This window comes from Nematolebias whitei, chromosome 19 (assembly GCF_014905685.2).
Source record: "Nematolebias whitei isolate Nwh7 chromosome 19, NemWhi1, whole genome shotgun sequence".
Lineage (NCBI taxonomy): Eukaryota > Metazoa > Chordata > Actinopteri > Cyprinodontiformes > Rivulidae > Nematolebias > Nematolebias whitei.
The window spans coordinates 38,700,821-38,717,466 of record NC_056516.1 but is presented as its reverse complement, the minus strand read 5'-3'; the positions used below and the strand labels follow the sequence as shown (position 1 = coordinate 38,717,466).

Sequence of the window (16,646 nt, the reverse complement as noted above, 5' to 3'; positions counted from 1 at the left end):
TTGTTTAGTTGTTGTTAAGCTGTTTGTTTAGCTGTTGTTTAGCTGTTTGTTTAGCTGGACAGAAGAATGTTTGGAAATATCTGAAGTTTGTCTTCAGGCACCGTCCGAGTTATTTTGAGGTAAAAAACAAACATTTTGCACAAACTTTTAATTCTCACTGACTGACCACGAGTTCCTGCCTGTCTGTTAGCAAAATATCTCATGAACCACTGGACAGACTTTAATCAGCCTGAGTGTTGACTTCTCGGCTGTTTTAGTTTCAGCCAGCTGAGCTGGTTTCAGAAGCTTCAGGTGTTTTGGGAGTTGCAGCGCTCCGTGGTTGAGGCTCTTATTTTGAAGGTCTGAGGTGCGGCAGCAGGAACAAGCCACGCCTTGAGCCGCTTCAGTGAAAATGTGGTTTTATAGTTAGTCCGGTAACAGTGACCCAGAAGCCTCAGCCGGGTTCACGGGTCGGGAGCGGCAGGTTCACTTCCTCTGGACTCTGAGGCTGTTCGTGCGATCACGCCGCCATCGTACGGACACGCCCCTGACATGGCGGATGATGTCATCGAGCCGTGGTGGTGATGGCAGACGGCTGTCACTCACTGTCGGCCCCCATCAGACCCGTTTCAGGACCAGGCCGGTTCCAGCTGAGCTGTCACCTCTCAGCTCCGTCCTGTCTCATCCGATCCCGTCCTCACTCCGACTAAATATACCTCGTCCTCTCCACCCGCTGCCCCCCCGCGTCACCAAACTGCCATTATCTCAAGCTCTGACCCACTTCGCTGCCTCCTCTTCCTCTTTCCTCCCTGCAGGGGCTCAGTGTGCACACGCAGCACTTTGAGCAAACATCAAACAACTTTTTACAGCCGAACCTTTTCCAGAAGGTTCCCTCCTCTTACAGCGTCACCGTCCTCCTCGGGTCTCGGTTCTCCTGAGTCATCGTTCCCTCACCTTCGTGCCCCTCCTCTTCATCACGTCTCAGAGTGCAGGATCTGGTCAGATGGTTTCAAGCCTCTCGGACCAGAAAGGACACATCTGTCTCAGTCCTGTCCTCTCTGCCTGCAGAGACAGCTGAGGACGGGCTCAGACCGGTCCTGCTGAACCCACGAGACGGGCCGAGCGTTCGAGCTTTTCTCTGTTCGGGTCAGGGCCGGAGCAGAAGCTCCACATCTCCGAGGGTTTATTAGACAGTTTGGCCTCGCGGCTCTCAGACGCCTCCTTCAGGACAAAGTCTCGTCTTGAGAAGTTTGACCCGTTTTGGTCGAACCTGGACGGGACCACGATAAGAGAGACCCATCAGAACTCAGAGTCCGCGCTGAGGACGACTCGCAGCTACCACCGCTAATTTAAACGCAGCATCTGTAAAAACGATGGTGAAAGACGTAACGAGGGTTGGTGCTCATAGGAACCCCGGCAGCAGAGCTCTGGACCGAAGACCAGGAGGAGGTGGAACCACGAAGGAGGGATTATGTTCGGAGCGGGGGTAAACTTCAAACCACAAAAATAATTTCTGTTAATCTGTCACGCTGCACTGTGCCGTTTGTCCCATCAGAGCTTCCGTAGCTTCAGTTCTCTCTCGTCTTTGTGGGAGTTGTGCTCCCGACAGCTCCTGCAGCCACAGCGAGACTTGAATCAGCAGAACCTGAGGACCTTCGGCTTGAAGAGCAGGAGGAGCTTCAAAGGCTGCAGCGCTGGAGCGATGTCTGCCGATGGTACTTGTGTTCTGGCCTTTTACTCGTGAGCTCAACTGAACATTAACAGACTTTATATTTCTCTGTGCCTCCAGTGTATGAGCTCTGATGTCCTCCTGCCCCCTGGGTTCTCCTCTGTGGACCTCCTCTGTGCCTCCTCAGCTGCCTCCATGTCTTCCTACCACTTGCCCGTCTCCTGCCATTGTTCAGACATGCTCCTTCTTCGCCCTGGGACCACTGGGTCGGCTCTCCTCACAACCGACAGCAACATTATCACCCGACGACTCGTTGCTCTTCAGGGCTCCAGCTCCCTCCCTGGTCTTCAGGGTTCCAGCTCCCTCCCTGGTCTTCAGGGTTCCAGCTCCCTCCCTGGTCTTCAGGGTTCCAGCTCCCTCCCTGGTCTTCAGCCATCAGAGTGCTAATGATCCATTGTTAGGCTGATGGACCTTCTTGAGCATGTGAGCAGCTGGTTCTGGTTGATCCACTCTGAGAAGGTGCTATTTAAGAGACTGAGCTGAATACAGCACCTCAGACTGAGGAAGTCCTCAGGATGAGAGACGAAACATTTCTACATTTTTTTGTGTTTTTTTTTTAATGTCCAGAGGACCAGATTGAACTTTTTTGGACTGTAAAATATAGTTTGCAATAATCTGAGTGGGAACCAGTGGTGGACTGGTCAATCATCTGAGAGTGTCTGAGGGTTTCCACAGATTAATCTGGAATATGTTATAATCTAACGATGTTAGCTAGTGTTGTTTTTATTCCTACTTTGATCCTTTTTATGATTTTATTGTAGAAATAAACTGAGCAGATGCTGTTTGTGTTACTGCTGCGTCCACAAACTGTCTTATCAGCTCGCTCCATCCCTCCTCCTCCTCCTCCTCCTCCTCCTCCTCCTCGTCTCCTCGTCATATTAAGGTCCTTGCCCAGGCTCGATTGAGGTCAGACCACGTGAGCTTGGGGGGTCTACGGCCTGCTGGGCCTCATCTGGCTGCAGCTTCCATCAAATCCAGTGAAGGCATTAAGGAAGAGGAAAAACAGCCTCTGAAACCTGCTCAGAATTAATCAGCTTCCTGAACACGTGTGTCGTTGGTGCTCAGGCCACGTGTTGTGGATGACTCTCAGCCACTACCACCAAACCGTAGCTCAATACGTGTAAAACTGACAGAGTTATACATATTTTTGTCAATGTTGATAAACTGTGAATCGTCCTCCAAAGGTTGTAGATGTACATCCATTGTGTTTCATTGAAATCTATACGCTGGTCCATGAGATATTTTGCTAACAGACACATAAACAGTTACTGTATGTAATCCCTGCCCTCACGGCAGCAGCTAACCCTGAACTTTTAGCTCTTTATCTAAAAGCAGCACAGATTGCCGTTTCCTCCATGTTCCCGTCAGTAACTTAGTCCCTGCCTCCGAGACGCTGACGTCAGGGACCGAGCTCCTTCAGTCGGATCACGGGGCTCACGCCGCTGACCCGGCACGAGCGCCGTCGTTTTGAAAACCAGAGCGACTCACGTGACGTCTCCAGCGTAGTGACGGATGCGGAAGTGTTTCTGGAACTCCATGGTTTTGTCCGAAGGGTTGCGCTGGAAAACAGACGGAGACAGCGTCAGAAAATAAAAAATAATTCTTACTTTACAGATAAATAATTAAATAAACACTTCCTGTCTGTACAGGTTTAAAACTGGGAGGTTTAAAAAGGTTCCATTATAAAAATATACAGGTGCGCTCTGCTGCCCTCTGCTGGCAAAACCTTAAAACTTCATGTTTGTGGCACAAATATATATATTATTTATTTATTTATTTTTTATTCTGGGTTTTGGAGGTCAGAAATTATATAAATTAATAGATCTTAAAGACTCGAGTCAGATCTCGCAGTAATTAAACCTTCAGAGTCCTAAACTCCCAGAAAGCAGCGAGACCAGACCGGACTCTGAAGGAGCCGTCTGTGAAGCTGAACGCCGCAGGAGGAGGCCGAGCGGAGCGCGGTCACCTTGCGGGAGGTGTAGTGAGGATGCTGAGCCAGCTTGGTGTCCATGCTGTCCAGGCACACCGTGTCCGTGACTTTACCGACGGTGAGGCAGGCTTCGTCCAGGATGGAGATGATGCCTTTGTGCTGCTGCTCCACGAGGTCCACGATGATCTGGTTGTTGAAGTAATCGATCTGCGCGTGAACAGGATGTGTTTTAGCATGTTAGCGTGAGCTGTCTGATGATTTCATGACAGCTGTGTTCACATGTAAACAACTTATACTTAACGTTTGTGTGAAGTTTCATGGTTGTGATCACGAAATGCGTCTAAAGAGCCAAAGTTGTGTTTTTATTTATAAACTAGCTCCTCTGTCTGATGCTGCAATCCACCAAAGCACAACTCCTACATTTAAAATAAAAATATTCATTATCACTCGTGGCTGAAAGGCAGAGGAGGATGATCATGTTATGTTGATGGTGTGTTAATAAAATATCTCAAATTATAACAAAGTGTCCAGGAAATATTCAGCGGACGTTCGTCTACAACTCGTTAACTTTTGGAGTAAACCTGATTCAAGATGGCCGCCACAACCAACCAACCTTAGAAAACACAAAAATGACTAAAGTTCAGTCATTTTCACAGATAATGAGCTAAAATTAGGTGTGGTAGTAGCTGAGAGTAATCTACAACACACGATTTAATGCTCAAACTATTTAACTGAATTTTTAAACTTATTTTAAATTTCTAATTTTAGCTACCATTCTGAATTTTTAGCTTTTAGCTTGCCTTTTGCTACTTTTGTCAGGAACTGAAGAGAAATGTCAGAAATTAGACAAATCTTTAAACCTTCACAGAAAATAAATCGTAGCACCTGAACGGTGCAGTGGGAGAAAATAATCTGTTAATCCAGGGATTATGTCATTAAAGTGTTTGTAAACTAAGCTGATGAGTCTCCGGTCTCCGTCCTGCAGACACGCTGACGTGTCGCTCTGTGTTCCGGTCCGTCCAGGTGAGTGTCCTCACATGTTGCCAGGTGATGCCTTCTCTCTGGTATTCGTCCTGCTCCTGCTGGAGGATCAGCTCGATGAAGAGCTGCTGCAGCTTCTCGTTGCAGTAGTTGATGCAGAACTGTTCAAAGCTGCCCCGAAACACACGAGAAAAAAGTTGAGCAACACAGTTGACAAAACCTCACGAAGGTGATGAGAAGATGCGCTGACACAAGAAGTCAACCTGTTGTTGTCGAAGATCTCGAAGCCGTAGATGTCCAACACACCGATGACCGTGTTTTTCCCATGAAGCACTGGGTTGTAGTTTTTCACCTCGATGATGCCATTGATGCGGCTCACGATCCAGCCGAAGAGTCTCTCATAGAGAGCCTGCAGCCGGACGGAGGGACGGACGGAGGGACGGACAGAGGGAAGGATGGAGGGACGGATGGAGGGACAGACGAGCAGAGGGACAGAGTGAGACACAAACCAGACAAAAACTTTAAAAAGACATTTTCTGCTAAAATGCAGATTTAGCTGAAGGACAGCTGAACTTCACTGAAGAAGCTGAAACTGCAGTAAAGCTAAAATAAGAAGGTTAGCTAAAACTCAAAGGTAGCAAAACAATAGCTAAAAGTAGCAAATCACAAGGTAAAAGCTGAATGTAGCAAAATGCTACAAATGGTGATAAAGGGATAGCTAAAAGCTAAAAGTAATAAAATGCTAGCTACAGCTAAAAAAAACCCACAATAGCTTAAACAGATAAATAACAATCAAACGAAAAGTTAGGTTACAATTAAAAGTAACCAAACTTTAGCTAATAGTTGCTAAGGTGTAGCTTAAAGCTAAAACTAGTCAAAAGTAGCAAAAGGTTAGTTAAAAGCTAAAAGTATTAAAGGCAAGCTAAAAGTTAATAAAGAATTGCTAAAATATGCAAATAGTTATTTAAAGCCATTAAAGGTATCAAAAGCTAACTGAAAGCTAAAAATACCAAAACGCTAAGGAAAAGTAGCAAAATGCTAGCTAAAAAAACAAAAATCAGCTAAAAGGTCAAATCCTAAAAGTAGCAAAAGACTAGGTAGAAAAGTAAAGTAGCAAAAGCCTACCTAAAGGTGGCAAAAAGCTAGCTAGAAGCTAGCTAGAAGCTAAAAAACTACAAAGCTGCATGGTAGAGATCTTGACGTGTTTCTAGAAAAAAATGTTTGCAAACATAAGTAAATTTTTAAGTTTAAAAATTTACAAAACTAGAAGTCCCAGCAGCCATCTCCTGAATGAGCTGAAGGTTTGGATTTACGAACAGCTAAAACAGCTAAACAGCTAAAGGGTGAATGCTGAATCCATATTTCCAGATTGCTGAGTCAGCATTGGTTTTACCTTGAGAAACTATTTCCTGACTCTCAGGAGACACAGCCGACCGGCTGAATATAATCTCAGACTCTTCGGCTAACAGCACCTTAGCAAAGGCGTCCCGTCCGAAGCAGGCGTCCTCCTCCGTGTGACCCTTTTCGATGACCTCTCCGCCGCCCGTGGCCACCGTACGGTACAGCAGGCTCTTAGCAATGCTGTCCGGGTCCGTGGCGGTCAGCTCTGAGATGTGGCTCACGGCGTCGAGCCCCAGGATCCGAACGTTCTCCCCGTCGCTCTCGAACTGCACGTTACCCTGAGAAGTTACCAACAAAATGTTTTCATTTATAGTTCTGTGCATTTGTTTTAAATCTGGCTCTGACATGAACCCACAAGAGTTAAGTCCCGCCCACTCCAGGTAAACAAATATACATATACAGTGAACCCTCGTTTTTCACGGGGGTTATGTTCCAAAAAGAACCCGTGATAGGCGAAATCTGTGAAGTAGTAACCTTTATTTTTTTACTATTATTATACAATGAAATACTCCATAATACATTCAAACCAAAGAACAAAACCTTTTTACAGGCCCAAGCATTTGTTTTAACAAATAAAAGTACTGTATAAACGTTTTTTACAAATAACTACTGTAACTACTGAGACTGTTTAGCCAATCAGAATGCAGAACACAACGCACGATGCAAATCCGTGAAGCAGCGAGACGTGAAAGGTGAACCGCGTTATAGCGAGGGTTCACTGTAAATAAAAAGATAAAAAAGATGCTTTTTCCTCCTCCTGCTGCTCTCCTGTCCTCCTCTTGCTTTTTTTTTTTTGCTCTCTGTCTGTGCATCGGAGCTCCTGTTACACATCTTCTGAAACTAAAACTACTGTCATGGATATGGTCAGCTGGACTGTCAACGCAATCGATAAAATCTTTTCAGCAAAGCGACAGGGTCCTGGAGAGCCCTCACGCCCTGCTGAGACTCACGCTGCAGGATACGTCATGGATCCGTGGGGAGTTTGGGAGCTGATGTGTCTTTTCGCTTTGTCTCAGGAGGACGCTGAAGACGTTTATATACTTGGATTCATGACAGCGGGGTTTCTGCTTTTTGGCATCGGCGGATTCTTATGTTATCGGCTAATGAAGAAGACGGCGGCAGCAGTTTCGGCCATGGCAAAACTGCAAAGTCTGTGTGAAGGTTTGGTTCGTGCTTCGAGTACTAAAAATCAGCTGATTTATGAGCTAAACCATAAGATGGAAGTGATTTGTGAGAATCGTAAGCCACCTGCGGCTTCTGGGACTCGCCTGCATGTTGGAGATGATCTTGGAGGAAGCTAATAAGCACAGACCAGTGGAATGCCCACTAATCTGACCATTTTGGGATTGAAAGTACCAGCAGGACTCAAGGCTGACAAGAAGAAAAACAGTCTGCCTGAAAAAAAAAAATCAACAATTGTGGCTTATCTGAATCTGACTTCCCCGGTTGGCCTCAAAGTAGACCGACTATCAAATTTTTCCTGGGATATGTGTAAACTAAGGAAAAGCTTTCATAATCCATGAGACTCAGTCCCAGACACGATGTGTGCATGAGCTCCTGTGATTTTTGTCGGGGGGGGGGGACAGTGTTGGTTTGTGTCGCGTGCTGTTTGTACAGAGAGTTTTTGAGTGGGGGGTGTTGTAGGAGACGTCTAAGCGTGAGGGAAACTGAGCTTTTTTGCTAGTGCATCTGTATTGCGTGCCGCTAACTTAGAGCTACGTCAGTGTCGGCTGTTGTCGACTGGGGGGCAAGGGGTTGGTTCGGTTTGGTAGGCAGGGCGCTCGGTTCTGTTGACAGGGAGGGGTGCCCTGCTTGTATAAAGGTAGGGGAACACTGAGGAGTTTTTGGCTGTTTCACTAATTTAGTGTGTTTGAAGAGTCGTACAGCTGAATGTCCGAACACATTTCCACATTGATGAACACGCCCACAAACTTCTGACCAATCACACAACACTTGACGTGTGAGAAAAAGTTAAATCTGTGCCTTGTGTCGAGAAGGGGCGGAGCTACTCTGAGAACAAAAATGATGTGATTTTCATCACGCAGCTACATCAATGAGGGCCGATTTCACCACTTCAGATGGAGTGGCCCATGAAGGATGAAGTGAAACGGACAGAAAAACAGTCAAAAATGTCTCCTTTATGTTGATTTCTAGGACACAGAGTGATAACAGGCGTTATGTGGTTTCTGAAAAGCTCACACAGATCCTCCACAACCGCAGTTAGCAGTTTAATAAAATAACTTTCTCACCAAAAACTCAGTTTGTGAGAACGAAAGGTGCAAACGGAGAAGGAAGCTTCAGTTTATATTTAAAAAATCAATCAACCTTTATTTATACAGGTAAATTCCATTGAGCCTCGAGGACTCATTTACAAGAGAGACCTGATTTCAACAAAGAAAGATGACAACCATGGACAACAGCAACAACAATAAGCAGTTATAAAAACTCATACTAGTTTTTTTTTTTTTTTTTTTAACAAATAGGATGGCTAAAAGGAAAAAGGTAACAAAACAAAAAAAAAAAAAAAAAACAGCTAGATTCCAAGACAAATGTATAAAACTAAAAACAGGAACATGTCTGCATTGGTCCCTGCCAGGAGTCCAACAGATTCTTAAAGCCACTTAGAGAGGTCAAAGGTCGAGAGCTTCAAATCTTTTTGTAAGATATTCCAGGAAACAGGAGCGGAGTAAGAGAAGGCCCTTTTGTCTAGTTCAGTCCTCACTGAGGGAACACTGCAGGTAATGATGTCCTGAGAGCGCACGCTGTAGCTGCACTCACGCAGAGACATGTAGGAGGAGATGTATGAAGGCAGCAGACCAAGAAGTGATTTAAAGATGAAAATGTACCAGTGAGAGAGTCTGCGTGAAGTTAATGGTGACCAGTTAACCAGTGAATACTGGGTGCAGTGGTGGGTACGATAATCACAGCCAGTTATGAATCTTAGTGCACCATGATAGACAGCATCCAACATCTGCAGGGTTCTTGTAGGAGCGTTCATGTAAATAATATCACCGTAATCAATGGAGGGAAGGAAAGTCACAGATACAAGGTGTTTCCTAACATTCAGGGTTAGACAGGATCTGTTTCTGAAAAAGAAACCCAGTTTAACTTTCAGTTTCTTTACCAAGTTTTCCACATGGAGCTTAAAAGAGAGATGTGAGTCGACCAAGATACCCAAATATTTATAGGAATCAACAAACTCAATGGGGACACCATTTGAGGATAAAATCAGAGGAAGAACTGCTGGGACCAACTTCCTATTTGAAAAAAGCATCCCTTTGGTTTTTTCGGCATTTAGGACAAGTTTGAGGTGAAACAAATCAGTCTGGATGTAGTTAAATGCAGATTTCAGAAGCTGGAAAGCCTTAGCAACTGTTTTAGCTCGACAATAAACAACTGTGTCATCAGCATAGAAATGTATGGATGCATTAGGGATAAAATCCAGAGTAGTTAAAGACGGACCACAGAAACCAAAATGAGGCCATTTTGGTTTTTTTGGTTTTGTTAGTCTAATTTGATCCCAGTCCTGTCGCATTAAACTTCAGCCCTGATCTTCTTCAGCATGTTCTCTCCGTGCATGCGTGGGTTTTCTCCGGGTTCTCCAGTTTCCTCCCACAGACCAAAAACATGCATGTTAGACTGACTGGTAACTCTAAATTGTCCCTATGTGTCCCTGTGATGGACTGGAGACCTGTCCAGGGTGTCCCCCGCCTCTCGCACAGTGATGGCTGAATATGGGCACCAGTGAGCCCCGCGACCCAAAAAGGAAGAAGCGGGTAAAGACAATGGGTGGATGGATGTTTTGGTAGTTGAAATAGTCACGTGTTTAAGTTTATTCTTTAAATTGTACAAAATCTACAGCTTGTGATGCAACATGTGGATCATTCAGGTGATGGACTGAAGAACTCCACTTTAGGCATCCTGTTCCAGGGAAACCTTCCTATTTCTGTGGTGTGTTATGCATACATTTGAGCCTTTGCACAAAATAAATCCTACCAAATGTAAAATGGAGGCGAGGATCTGGTAGATTGAAGCGATCTCCTCTTGTGAAAAGCCGATCACATGGAGCGCACTCATCACTGCTTTGTGGTTCGAGCGATCGTTGTTAGAAGTCTGGAAAACAGAATTTAACATTTTTTATTACATTTTTAAACATCCCACTTGAAGTTTAAAACTAAAAATTTAAAAAGAGGATAAACTGACGGCGGCTGCAGCTCCTTCTCTGGTGTAAAAATAACGAGCGGGATCGTTCTGCAGGTGGAACGACGTCAGCATCTCATCTGTTCCTCCACGCAGCAGCTGCACAAACAGCAGAGCCTCCGTTCAGAAACCATCACATTTAACAGAAACCAGTATGATTTGTGCGACTCAGCCCTGGGTTCACCTGATAGAAGGAGTGGAAGTTCCTCTCCCCCTCGTGCTGCTGGACCACCCTGGACTTGAACAGGAAGAGCATCGTGACATCAACATCATTTTTACCAGTTTAGCTGCAATACTTTGACCCGTTAAGAGACATTAATTTTCTAAGGATTTTTTAAATAAAGGTTAAAAAAAAAAAGTGAACTGTGAATGAAATATTTGAAAACGTGAACAAACAGAGCTCCAGGGAGGTCAAAGGAAAAGAAAAGTTAAAGTAACGCTTGAATCAAACGCAGTCAGGAGAAAAATAAAGTTGATCCTCTTTCAGTTCTGGGGGTTGACAGTAAAAAGATCTGGTCTGGTCTTCACCGGGTTCTGAAAGGATTTTAATCCAACCCCGAGTCCAGATGGACTCACATCTGAACCCTTTGGTCTACAGAGGAGCTCCTGGTCCACTCAGCGACTGACAGGAGCCCAAACCATCAGCCTCCACCACCGTGCAGACAGCTGCAGTGCATTCTGGGTAAACATCTGTCCTCTGGTCCGTTTCTGGTCCTGAAATCTTTTATTTCCTGCAGATGAAACTTTCTAAACCTGAGTCATGCTGCCATCTTGTTTTTAGAGCGAAGAGTCCATGACTTTTGACCTGCTGAGACCTGTGGAGTCACTGCACAGTCTGACCTTCGGGGTGAATCTGCTGTGAAGACTGTCATCAGTCTTAATTGTTTTCCACTCATGGATAATGTTTCTCTCTGTAGAAAGATGGACTCCAGATGACCTTTGACCCTTCCCAGATTGATGAACAGCAGCTGCTGCTTCTCTAAGATCATTGCTGTTGTCTTCCCACCTTGGTGTTGTGTTAACACACACCTGTACGCTGCAGGTCAGAGCTGGCCCCACTGACGAGGACCAGTTCATCAGCAGCTCCCAGCTGATCCTGAACCTCTGAGATCCTGTGGAGGCAGTGAGACTAGAAACAGTTTTTTTACTCGCAGCTTCAACGACTTGTTTAATTAATTAATTAATATCGACTCGGTGGAATCTGCTGTGAGTTCTTGCTCACTTGAGGTTCGATCTGAATCACCTCAGAACCTGGTAACGACCATCACAGTTTCATTACGTCCTGACTGAAACTGGCAGGACGCTCGTTTTCCAAGGACTGTCCGACGTCACGTGGTCAAAGGAGTCGCCGTCGCGTTCATGTTTTAAAAGATTAGTTTTTCTGGTAAAGCTGCAGAAGTTTGTGATCCTGAAGAATGAGCTCCTTCAAATGGTTTTTTGTCACTAAATCCAAAAGTTGGACCGCCTGGTTCTGAGGAGATGAGGCGGCAGCTTTTTATTTCTGCTCCTTCACAATAAATCACAGGTTTTGTATCCGGTGGACATATTTAGCAGCTTCATTGCTCTCGCGTCTAGTTAAAGATGTTTCCTCTTCTTCATCACATCACAAAGACTTTATGTGCAGTTAAAAACGAGACGTTCTGTCCCGGCCTGCAGGTAATCGTCCCCCCCTCACCTTCTCCAGCAGGTAGTTGTTGATGTGACCCCCGGTGGGATCGCCGTTGAAGTTGAAGTTGATGTCCATGTACTTGCCGAAGCGGCTGGAGTTGTCGTTGCGGTTCGTCTTGGCGTTCCCGAAGGCCTCCAGCACACAGTTGGACTTGAGAAGCACGTTCTTCACGCTGAGTCGTCACGTTGGTGGAAAAACACAAGAGAGATGAGGTGAAGTGTTTAATGGCGACGCCTCGTTATTCCTACATGTGTCCAGTTTCACTCTTCTAGGCTCAGTGTGACTTATCTGTCTAAATAACGGCTGAATGAATGAATTCACGCAGGATTATTGAATAAGTTACTGGATTAAACTAGAAGGGAGCTCACCTCTCCACCTCGGCCCTCTGGCTGGGGTTCGTGATGGCTGCGATATACTGCATGATGTACTTACTGGCTTCAGTTTTTCCAGCTCCACTTTCACCTAAAACACGAAAACAATCACCGATGAGTAAAAGAGAAAAACATACAGTAAATCTGAATTTACGCCCACTATGAAATATAATATGTGACAAACAGAATAAACTGTTTCAACCTTGTTTTCTACTTCAAACTATGCTTCACTGCTTAGTCTGTGAGTTACTTTACCAAACCATTAACCAGCCCAGTGAATCATCTGAACCAGACCAGAATTTTTATTTAACGGAAGTAGCAGCCAATTCAAAACAGTCTGGTTTACTTTTATTAATATAGCCTTTATTAATCAAGAAAATTGTTACATTTTCACCACAATTTAAAGAGTATGTTAAATGAAATAGTTTCAATGCATTTTAGTCCTATATAACTTTACATTTTGTCACAATAACTGTTGATTTTCTTGAAGACCGGAAGTCTCAGTAAACGCCCGCTAGCTTAACGCGACTAGCTAACTTAGCATTCATAACATTAGCATAAAGCTGTGGGTGCTGCTAGCTAAACGTTATATCAGTTTAAAATTTAGCCTAAACTATGTTACTAGTGATCCATGATTATTTTACTAAGTGACTATTTATTTAAACATAGCTATAGGTAGTAATTAACTTTTTATATGCTCACTACCTGGCGTTTCTTGAAAACCGGAAGTTCAAATAAACTCCGCTCGTCAATGGAAGCTAACTTAGCATATGTTAGCATGCATGTTAGCATGCAGCCGAATACAACGCTAGGTGTTTGTTTACAACCGAGTCTGGTGAACTGCTGTCACTGTTCTACAAATAATTTTAAGTGCTAATTTATTTTTTTAAATTTATTTATGTATTTATTCTATTTATTGAAAAAAATAAACATCAGGTCTCTCTTGTAAATGAGTTCCCCAGGCTCAACGGGACGTATAAACAAAAGTTGAATGAATGAATTAAAATTTCAACATAAAAAAAGAAAAGAGAAAAGGTCTTTAGAGTTTCTTTTTTGTTGTTGTTGTTGTTTATCTTTAGAGTTTCCTGAAAACCGGAAGTCCCTGTAAACACCAGCTAGCCTACTGTTAGCTATGTTAGCGCTCTGACAGCATGCACATTATCAGCTGTAGACGCTGCTAATAGATTAAAACTGAGCCAAGTTAACGCTCCTATTTATAATCCATAACGAACTTTGCTAATTTGATATTATTTCAACATACGAGTCATGACCTGAAAATGTAACACAGTTAACACCATAGTTAGTAACTGTTAGCTGATTAGCTAACTAGTTGATCAATAAGGGAGAGAAGCTGTTTGCTTGTTTTTTATTAAAATTAAAACTGACTGCATAAAAAACAATCTGCAACACCGTGCAGTTTTCTTTTAAAACAATTAATTTAAATAAACCTCACTACTTTAGGTGTCCATTTGTGTTCTTAATTCAGTTTCATCTAGATTTCTACTGTTTGGTTTATGACTAAATATATTTTCATGCATCTGTTGCATTATATTTGGACTAAAGTGTTATTAGTTGATTTTTTTGTTAAGCACTTTGGTGTTTTAAATGTGTTTGAAAAATAAAGTTGATTGATTAGATACAGACGGCCACTGGTCTTAATTTTCGTGTTCTTTTAATAGATTAATGTTTTATTCAAATGTGATTATTATTTTTTTTTCCATAAGTAAAATTCTGTGACTCCAATTTTTCAGACAGGGTCAGACTGAGATAATCAAATGCAGATCAGCTCGTGTTCGATGAACCTGCGTTTGGACAGTTGATAAACGGAGCTGACACACCTGAGATGACTATGCAGGTGTCTTTAGCTCGTCTCTTCATGGCCTTATAAGCAGCATCAGACACGGCGTACAGGTGAGGAGGGTTTTCGTACAGCTCCCGGCCTCTGTATGCATCGATGGTATCTTGGCCATAAATGTCCATCTGTCTGTAGGGGTTAACGGAGACGACCACTTCCCCGATGTAGGTGTAGATCCGGCCCATCTCAAACCTGCCCAAGCAGAAAACACTCGCTCAGCTGCAGGTATTTAAGATTAAACTTCACACATTTCTGACTCTTTTAATATAAATAATCTGTCCACAGACCAGTGTGGGGTTTTATCTTTGTGTCAAACCACCCCTGACGCCCTGATGTCACGCAGCGATGACAGGAAGTGACACAAGAGTTTGTTCACTGAAAGCAGGAAATGAAACTTGTGGTTTGAAAAGGTGTTTCTGTGCGACCCGTGTGTTCTCGAACAAGCTGCAGGGGTTTATGGGCTGCTACAGCGGTGCTTCAAAGTTTGCAAAGTCTTTGTAATTTTCTGTATTTCTGCTTCAATATGACCTAAAACAGCTTCACATTTTCACACAAGTCCTAAAAGTAGATGAAGAGAACCAGTTAAACAAATGAACGAATACTTGGTAATTTATTTATGGAAGAAAATGATCCAATATTACGTATTTGTGAGTGGTAAAAGTATGTGAACCTTTGCTTTCAGTACTGTGACACCACCCCCCACCACCACCAGCACCAGCCCTGTGCTGCATTAACTTCAACTAAACGTTTCTGGTAACATTTGATCAGTCCTGCTCTCCTTGGAGGACTTTCATCCATTCCTCCGTACAGAACAGCTTCAACTCTGGATGCTGGTGTTTCATTTACCTTCATTTATCCAGGTAGTGTCACTGAGCCACGAGAACTCATTTTCAAGAGAGACCTGTTTAGGGAGCAGATGGGGGTTAAGGGCCTTGCTCATGGACCCAGAGTGGAGCCAATGAGGGTGGAGGCAGGTGTGGGTGCTTCACCTACCCCACCCACATTTTTGATGTTGTCGGTACCGGGAGTTGAATCAGCGATCTTCCGATCACAGGCCCACCTTCTCTAACCTCTGCGCCACCACTCCTCACATGAGCTGCAGCTTCAGGTCCTTCCACATCTGGATTGGATGAAGGTCAGGACTTTGACTCGGTCCTTCCACAACATGAACGTCATTCTTCTTGAACATTCTTTGGTAGAACCACACGTGTGCTGAGGATCGTTGTGTTGCTGCAGGACCCACCTTCTCTTAGATTCAGCTCATGGACAGATGTTCTGACATGTTCCTTCAGAATTCTCTGATATAATTCAGAATTCATTGTTCCATCAATTATGGCAAGAAGTCCAGGCCCAGATGCAGCAGAACAGACCCAAACCATGATACTACCACCACCATGTTCCACAGATGGGATCAGGTTCTTCTGCAGGAATGCTCTTGTCCTTTCTCTAAACAGAACTCTTTTCATTTCAACCACAAAGTTCTTCTTCGTCTCATGGTCCACAGAACGTTCTTCCAACGGTCTTCTGGCTCGTCCACGTGATCTTTATCAAACTGCAGACGAGCAGCATGTTCCTGTTGGAGAGCAGTGGTTTCTCCTTCAACCTGCCATGAACCGTTGTTGTTCAGAGTCTCCTGGTGGACTCATGAACATCAACATCAGTCAATGTGATCCCAGAGGTTCACATACTTTTACCACTAAAATGTAATCTTGGATCATTTTCCTCAATAAATAAATGACCAAGTATAATATTTTTGTCTCATTTGTTTAGCTGGGTTCTCTTGGTCTACTTTTAAGACTTGTGTAAAAATCTGATGATGTCATCATAGGTCACAGAGGTCATACTTATGTAAAAATATAGAAGATGACAGGTGACAGGCATTGCTGTGAGGAACGCTCAGCCTCTAAAGTTTAAACAGAAGTTGACAGCTGAAGCAGGAGCCTGTGTCTGAGGTAATTAGACTAAAGTTTGTCACAAATATTTAACCAGCACCTCAGAAACTTGTGCCGACTGGTTAACAAAGGTCAGAATGTGTTAGCTCGGCATCAAAACACTTTCTGTCCAAAAATCAAACAGGAAGGATGGAACGTTGAGCGTCAGGGTTTAAAGTTCACTCGTAATGGTGAGTGTTACACTCGGTGTGGTTTGTCACTAAACGAGGGGCGTTTCAGAATCAGCTGCATCGTTTTATTTAACCGAGGTAACCCAGTTCAAGATGGCTGCCGCAGTAAAGTGACCATAAAAAACACTAAAATATTTAAAACTCCATCAGATTGACAGATATTCAGCTTAAATTTGATGTGGTAGTAGCTGAGAGTCTTCCGGAACTCATACTCTGAGAGCTAATTTATAGCATGAGATCTGTGTCTGCCTGTTAGAAAAATATCTCATAAGCCACTGGACAGATTTTGATTAAATTCACTGAATGTAATTTTTTGAGTCAACCCAAATCAAGATGTCAGCGGCTTTAACATGACGTCAGCGGCTTTAACATGATGTCAGCAGCTTTAACATGATGTCAGCAGCTTTAA

At 43.7% G+C, this 16,646-nt stretch overlaps 1 protein-coding gene across 1 annotated transcript in view; it reads right to left on the bottom strand.

The window, feature by feature from the left end:
- The window catches only part of myo1g (myosin IG), a 41,977-nt gene that overhangs the window by 23,726 nt on the left and 1,605 nt on the right, over positions 1-16,646 (bottom strand). Inside the window, exons 2-12 of the mRNA XM_037693504.1 lie at positions 14,099-14,307; positions 12,258-12,351; positions 11,896-12,061; positions 10,405-10,458; positions 10,224-10,319; positions 10,017-10,133; positions 6,092-6,298; positions 4,883-5,028; positions 4,676-4,790; positions 3,675-3,845; positions 3,197-3,267 (exon numbers count right to left, since the gene is read on the bottom strand). Coding sequence (XP_037549432.1) covers positions 3,197-3,267; positions 3,675-3,845; positions 4,676-4,790; positions 4,883-5,028; positions 6,092-6,298; positions 10,017-10,133; positions 10,224-10,319; positions 10,405-10,458; positions 11,896-12,061; positions 12,258-12,351; positions 14,099-14,307 — 1,446 coding nt within the window. The remainder of the gene's footprint in view (positions 1-3,196; positions 3,268-3,674; positions 3,846-4,675; positions 4,791-4,882; positions 5,029-6,091; positions 6,299-10,016; positions 10,134-10,223; positions 10,320-10,404; positions 10,459-11,895; positions 12,062-12,257; positions 12,352-14,098; positions 14,308-16,646) is intronic.